Below are 7,005 nucleotides of genomic sequence, written 5' to 3'. Positions count from 1 at the left end.
CCAAAACTCTTTCCAATTATCTGACATTTTGCTGAAATGATGAAGACAAACAGTATCAACACAAATTCAAATTGCTATAAGGATTGATAGATGTGAAATAATTTCGCGTATAAAACAAAAGAGTTTTGTCTAGCAATCAGCCAAAACTAGATCATCCAAACTTCATTTGGCTTGTTAATCTGGCCATCAACAACAATATGGCTTGGTTCAGTATCCACTGCATTAGTTACATCATGTCTATTTCAAAACAATGTTACTGCAAAGCAAAGGTAAAACTACATCCTGGTATGACAAAGACTACATCCGGTATATAAAACTCATGTAGAACATATATACAACTATATAAGGTAAAACTGCATCCTATCGTCCATGTCCTAACCTGCCATGTGTGGTCCCCAAATAGCAGGTAACATGCCACACCTCCTCTGCTTTATCAGATCTCCCTCTTTTTTTGTTCTATGAGAAACTCCACATATCTAACAAAATTTACTTTCTCCAAGCTCACATGTAGATGTAACTTTTAACATCAGAATTACATCTAATAAATCAGGAAAGTAACTCTTAACATTTAAACTACATCTACCAAACTCATGAAAGTGACTGACATGTTGAAACTACATTTAGCAGAATCGTAAAGTAACTCCTAACCTGAAATTTACATCTAACTCACTCAAATGTAACATTCAAAATTGAAGTTACTTCTAACAATAATGGGATCCAACTCTTCTGCAATGGGATGATAGAAATGTATGCATTATAGGAGCTACTGCCGGTGCTTACCCTAGAAGTACCAGGTGAAGAAGCAGGTTGAAAGGTCATACCAAGGGGTGATCAACACGTACGAGAGCAAACACAACCACCTCATCCCAGCCACGCTATGTGGCAACCCGCACCATCTGCATGTCCACCTCCTCCCTGCACATCACTTCCACCAGAACAACAACACCAGGTTGTTCCAGATGCCATCCCCGCCAGCGCAGCAGCACTCGGCCACCTTGCAGGCAATCCAACAGCTTCTTGCCGCTGCCGCAGGGTCGACGACGATGGCGGATCTTGCAGAGGGGAGCGGCGGCCTCGGTCATGAAGGGAGGCAGCCGCGGCTCACCCAGAGGTGGGAGGCAGCCTTGATTCGCGGAGAGAGGCGGCCGTAGCTCACGCGGAGGAGGGAGGCGGCGGCGACGGCCTGGCACCGAGGCCCAGCCTCGGTTCGTGGAGGGAGGGGGAGGCGGCGGCTCACGCGGAGTAGGGAGGTGGTGGCGGAGGCTCACGTGGAGGAGGAAGGTGGCGGCAGTGGCCTGACGCGGAGGAGGAAGGTGGCGGCGTGGGGGAGGACTGAGTGGTGTGCGGCTGCGGTGGAGAGAAAACAGGAGAAAGAGATAAGACGAAGTAAACAGATGATGGGAAAAAAACGGACGCGGGATAGGTCGGGAGGAGAAAACGTTTCGGGGAGAAAAGCAACCGTGCGATTTGATCGGATGGTGCTCGCGCGTGCGCGCAGGCACAAATGAGATTCGGCGAAAAGTTTTTGGGCCGGCTTTTGAACGGGCGGGCCTATAAGTTAGCGTTGCGCAGGCTGTTTGCAGGCGGAGGCGGAGGCAGAGGAACCCTAACCTAAGCAAACTGTGGAGGAGGAGCGGCTGTGGCCGGTGAGATTCGTGACGGACTCCTCCTGATTATTTGCAGGCGACGATCATCGATGGCGGCTCTTCGGAGGCTTGGTGGCTCTGTGCTCCAGCGACCTGCTGTTCCCGATCAGGGCCTGTGCCAACGCGGTCTCTTCTTGCAGAGGAGGCTCTACAATACCGAGGTCAAAATTTCCCCCTCTGTTTTTTTCCGGCTAGTTATTTTCCCTAGCTACGTGCAAATATCTCATGGAATCGATCTAGCTAGCTGCAATCCAACTCTTTCCGTTCGAAACAACAAGCTGCATGTGTACGTTAATTTCATCGACTTGTTAAACCCAAAGTAGCAAGCAGTTTTGAGCACCCTGGCTACCTTTGCTGGTTGATTTACAAAACAAATATCGGTGTACAAATACCAACACCTCGTATGTTTAATTTGCTAGCTGCTGCAGTTTTCATATGCTGAAACGTGCTTTTCCTTGCCGCACTTGATGATACTAAATAATTTATTCAATTTGCACACACGCCTGCAAAATATTAGCACAACCGAAACATGGCAGAAATCTTTCCTAGCTACCTAGTCAAAATATCTATTTATGCATGATTCTGTTGGATGACAATTTTCTTCTTCATTTTTCTCTATATATATCCTTGCTAATTAAGAATATATATAAACTCGATCAATTATCTTTGTGCATTCTCCTGCAAAACTTGTTACACAGAGCAAAATCCAGCAGAAGAAAGAGGAGCTGTACAATATGATATCTAAGGCGGAGAAGCGCACTTTCCAAAACAATCGGTTGATCCGCCATCTTTCTGTGCAAGTCAAACCAAGAACCGGCGACCCTAAATGGTCGGTACAATTCTCTGGCTAGCTGTTTCTTCCTTAATTAGGTAGTTTTCTCTTTCAAATGAGTTGTTACAATCACATCTGTAGGCATCTGTTACGAATAAAGAAATGGATGACTGATGTGGTGGTCGTGTCCGGTGTTTTGCACTTGGCCTCGCATTTACTGGTCATTTGCGACAATCTGCTAGACAGGCAAGGAAGGAAGCTCGGCGTGTGAAGAACAAGCTAGAGGGTTGAAGTAGGGGTGGGCAACCGAGAAACCGAAACCGATATTCAAAAAACCGAAAACCGAAACCGAAGAAGCCGAAACCAAAAAACCGTTTGAAAGTCAGTTTTAGATTCTGAATAACCGAACTTTTCTCGGTCAATTCGGTCACTGGCCTCGGTTAACCGAGGAAACCGAAGTGACCGATCAATACTAATAAAGCCCAACAAATTCCAGCCCAGCCCATGTAGCACAGTAGCAACCGAACTGACCGATCAATACTAATCCCTCGAGATGCTCTCTACTCCAACGCAATCGGTTGATTTCCCAGGGACTCAACTACACACGCGCGACGCCAACCCTAGCCGCCATCCTCTGCCTCCATCCTGTGCCGCCGTGCTACCTTTTCAGTCTTTCAGATCGACTGCTCTCCACCCCGGTGGACAGCAGCGGTGGCCGGTGGGATTCACCGCCTTCTATCTCGCCTAGAGGCTTCAGTGGTGCAGCCTCCTGTCCCTCCTCAGCCTCGTCTTCTCCTGCGACAAGGCGGCGAGCTGCTGTGTTTTTTTGTTTTCTCGGTCTCTTCGGTTCAAAACCGAGAACCGAGCCGAAATTTTGGGAAACCGAAATCTCGGTCTTCTGTTTCCTACGGCGAACTTCGGTTTCCATTTTTGAAAAACCGAAATTTGCTAATCACCGAACAACCGAACCGAAATTTCGGTTATAACCGAATGCCCAGCCCCGTTGGAAATGGTCTCATCTGACGGAGGACCAAAGATGGCGCGTATCTCAACTTGTTTTAATTCCAGCACTATTTATTATCATATAAGTCAACAACTGTTTATGATATCTACGCGACAACTTCAGCACAAGTTAGTACTGTGTGCTATTTGGACGACTTGTGATCCGTATTAACTGTAACTCTACTGCATTGCTGCTGCATGATGTGTATCCTTGTGGACAATTAATTAATGGGCAATGGTGGTGTGCTATGTATCTAGCTAGCTTGTGTGTTTAAGGAAATTGCACGCATGGTTGGCAGGGGTTATTGCATGCATGTTTTGCTCTCCAGCCCTTGGTTTAATCGTAGCAGCTAGTGGCCACCGAACTCCAGACGTCGGAGGACTCCGGCAGCATTAATTAGGTTTCATCTTTGCGATTTCTATTTGAGCAGACTTTTGTTGATTGGGGTGACGTCTGTTCAATTTGAAAGGATTTGATTGCAATTGCGACTGCTTCAAACTGCTCCACCGTTTCTACATCAAAACCGTCTATACCAAGCAGATGGAGAAGAGGACGACCATTACACCAGCTTAATCGGAGGTGTCTCGCGGTCTAACCTGCGGGATCGAGTAATTAATCGGGAGCTTTACGAGGCCCCGTGAACCAAGACACCACATTCGCCTATGTCATATTGGCCAAGCTAGCAGGCCACCGAGCGCACTTCATAAAGGGATCTTGTAATTTGTTTATCTTTGCAAGATTAATAAAATACATATTTCCCTATATTTTTATTTGTATATTTAGGTACACTGGCACACCCGTACATTTATTTTTCTCGGCGCATGAGAGATATTTTTTAAGTACTTTTCGTGTCAAACAATTGTAAATCTGTAATTGATAATGTATCAAGGATTACTTGTTGGGGATAACTGGAATTGAACTCTAAATGGACTCTTTTATACAATATATATGGATTGAAAAAAAAACTGCAGAGACATCGAGTGTACCCTAGAAGGACTCCCGTGGACACAAGAAAAGAAAAGAAACCATCAATCTACATCGAATCCGAAAAGAAAACAAAAGGTTTTTTTGAGCGAAGAAGTTTTGTAACAAGGCACGACGATTTGGGCCGCCACTCCGTGGGCCGGCTGTTGAACATTCGGGCGTGGGAAGAATAGTTGTTGGGCTGTGCCTGCTCGCGGGCCTATAAGTTAGCGTCGCGCAGGTTCTAGAAAGCAGAAGAAAGAACGCGACGCCCTCCCCACTCAATTTCGTCAAAATTGACCCAAAACCCAAAGAAATTTGAAATATGGACTCCTAGCGAAACTATTTCACAAGCCTGACCCTTCCGTGTAGCGTCCGCATACTTGGCGTTGGCCTTACACTATAACTCCTTGTGACCGGGCGTTAAACCGGTGCCAGCGTGGCGATGCCGGGGACCCACGGCAAGCCACTATAGCGCCTCGTCCACGGGCGCTATACGAGTACTTTAGCGTCTTGTCACCGGGCGCTATACCCCCGTAACCTAAAGCGGCCGAACCGCTGGGGCCAGAGGCTCACGCACAGAAGGGTTCGGCCCTTTTCCTCTCCTGTAAGAACACGGCGGCGGCGGCGGTTCCTCCTCTGCAAATCTCTCCCCCGATTCGTCGATTTCTCCGTGGATTCCGTTCGCATTTGCTCCCCCCAGGTATTCTCCTCCGATCCCCTCAGTTTGGTCCGCATGCATTTTGTCCGCTGATTAGCTGTACATTTAGGGATATCTTATGGGATTTGGGGCAAACCCTAGTTTAGGTATTCTCCTCCGATCCCCTCAGTTTGGTCCCAATTTTGGGATGGTATTTAGGGTGTCTAGTATTTGGATACGTAGCACTTTCTTGTTGGATATTAGTTAATCTCAGGGATGTTGATGGATGTTTTCCATTCTAATTATATTCTAGATGGCAAGAATTGTTCATGTTCATCACGTGGACAAAGAGGCATTTTTGGGAGGCAATGTAAAGGCGGACACGGAGGAGCGAGACTGGGTGTTCGATTTTAGTCCAACCTATGCCGAGCTATTGGAGGAAGTGAGGCTTGAGTTGAAATGGATGGACCCAAGCGATGTGGTAGAGTTGGTGGGAAGACACAATGTTGGGTATGGAGTGCACCTCCGTTGGAAGACAATGCACATATCTTCCGAGCAACGTTGGGAGGCATACAAAGAGACGGTGGGCCAATCACAAGACAAAGCTCTAGATATATTTGCTACAAGAAAGGTTGTTCCAGATTTTCACATTGACCTGAACCGTAGTGCGGCTTCCCCTTCTTGCGCAAGAAGTCCTGTCCGAACTGAGCCAAATGTTGAGGCCAATGTTGGCAAGACTACAATGAGTCGGCCTCAACCTGAAGAGACCCAACATGAAGAGGCGCAACCATCGAGCTTGATGACAGACGAACAACCTGAACTGTGGCTAGAGGAGAACGATGATATGCATGACAATAATGTAGATGATTTGGAGGCATACCGTGAAATCCCATTTAACCGAGTATTTGCATCGGATTCGGATGACGATGGTCCGGAGGAAGAAGTTGATGAGGATGGGTTGACAGCCAAAGAAGCTAACGCTTTCAAGGTTGTAACTAGCCGGGATCCAAGTATACCATTGTTCTGTGATGTTAGCCTGGCGAATCAGGCCGTGGTTGACGGTGGCGAAGGGTTCGTGCTTGGACCTAGGCCAAGTTTCCATCGGGATGTGACACAAAGACGGTATGGCATTAAGGCTGGATTGAGGTTCCGAACATTTTTGGAATTTAAGATGTGGATAAAGGAGTTCTCGGTCAAGCACCATCGACCGTACAAGGTTGTCCACTCTAACAACAAGATTAGATACACGATTAAGTGTACCGAAGATCATTGTCCATGGATTGTCCGTGCAAGGCCACGTAAATTAGGGTCCGAATGGTACATCGTGAGTTGTTGTGCAACTTGTGCGATGGCAAGAACATAGATGACCCTGCGGTCAAGAACAATCATAGACAGTTGACCTCAGAATTCATCGCTTATAGGCTTTCTGATTCCATCTTGTCACTTCCAGTAATGCCCATTAAGTCGGTCATGGAGCTTATCTATACTCTGTTCCATTACTGGGTGAAGTATGGGAAGGCATGGAAGGTGAAGCAAGCCGCATTCAAGATGTTGTATGGTGACCGGGAGGAAGCCTACAACCGTCTCCCAAGGTTGTTGGGTGCTATGGCGCATACAAACCCGGGCATGGTTTATGTGGTCGAGCCTTTTGGCCAACAAACAAGGACTTACAAAGGTGCAACCGTGCGGATTTTTGGCCGTGCTTTCTGGGCTTTTGAACAATGCATACAGACTTTCCAGCACTGCAGGCCGGTGATATCCGTCGATGGCACCTTCTTGACCGGCCAATTCAAGGGCACAGTTGGTCGCAATAAGTTGTGATGCGAACAACCGGTTGTTGCCTTTGGCTTTTGCATTGGTTTCAGCAGAGAACAACGATAATTGGGCATGGTTCATGGGTCTTCTTAGATCGAAAGTTATACCGCCGCAAAGGGAAGTATGTGTCATATCAGATCACCATCAAAGAATTTTGAACGCGGTG

At 47.1% G+C, this 7,005-nt stretch overlaps 1 protein-coding gene across 1 annotated transcript; it reads left to right on the top strand.

The window, feature by feature from the left end:
- Positions 1 to 1,601: 1,601 nt before the first annotated feature.
- LOC106866149 lies at positions 1,602 to 4,125 on the top strand. The gene is made up of 3 exons (XM_014898903.2): positions 1,602 to 1,807; positions 2,345 to 2,475; positions 2,560 to 4,125. The coding sequence occupies exons 1-3, from the start codon at positions 1,697 to 1,699 to the stop codon at positions 2,687 to 2,689; spliced, it is 372 nt and encodes a 123-aa protein (XP_014754389.1). The 5' UTR covers positions 1,602 to 1,696; the 3' UTR covers positions 2,690 to 4,125.
- Positions 4,126 to 7,005: the final 2,880 nt, after the last annotated feature.

This window comes from Brachypodium distachyon, chromosome 2, assembly GCF_000005505.3.
Source record: "Brachypodium distachyon strain Bd21 chromosome 2, Brachypodium_distachyon_v3.0, whole genome shotgun sequence".
In the NCBI taxonomy this organism is placed as follows: Eukaryota; Viridiplantae; Streptophyta; class Magnoliopsida; order Poales; family Poaceae; genus Brachypodium; species Brachypodium distachyon.
This window is presented reverse-complemented; position numbering and strand designations above follow the sequence as displayed.

Bases quoted from the DNA above. Each gene is read 5' to 3' on its own strand.
- LOC106866149 (XM_014898903.2), top strand. From the start codon at position 1,697: ATGGCGGCTCTTCGGAGGCTTGGTGGCTCTGTGCTCCAGCGACCTGCT. The intron at 1,808-2,344 runs GTCAAAATTTCC...CTTGTTACACAG, and splicing joins GGAGGCTCTACAATACCGAG to AGCAAAATCCAGCAGAAGAA. The intron at 2,476-2,559 runs GTCGGTACAATT...TCACATCTGTAG, and splicing joins AGAACCGGCGACCCTAAATG to GCATCTGTTACGAATAAAGA.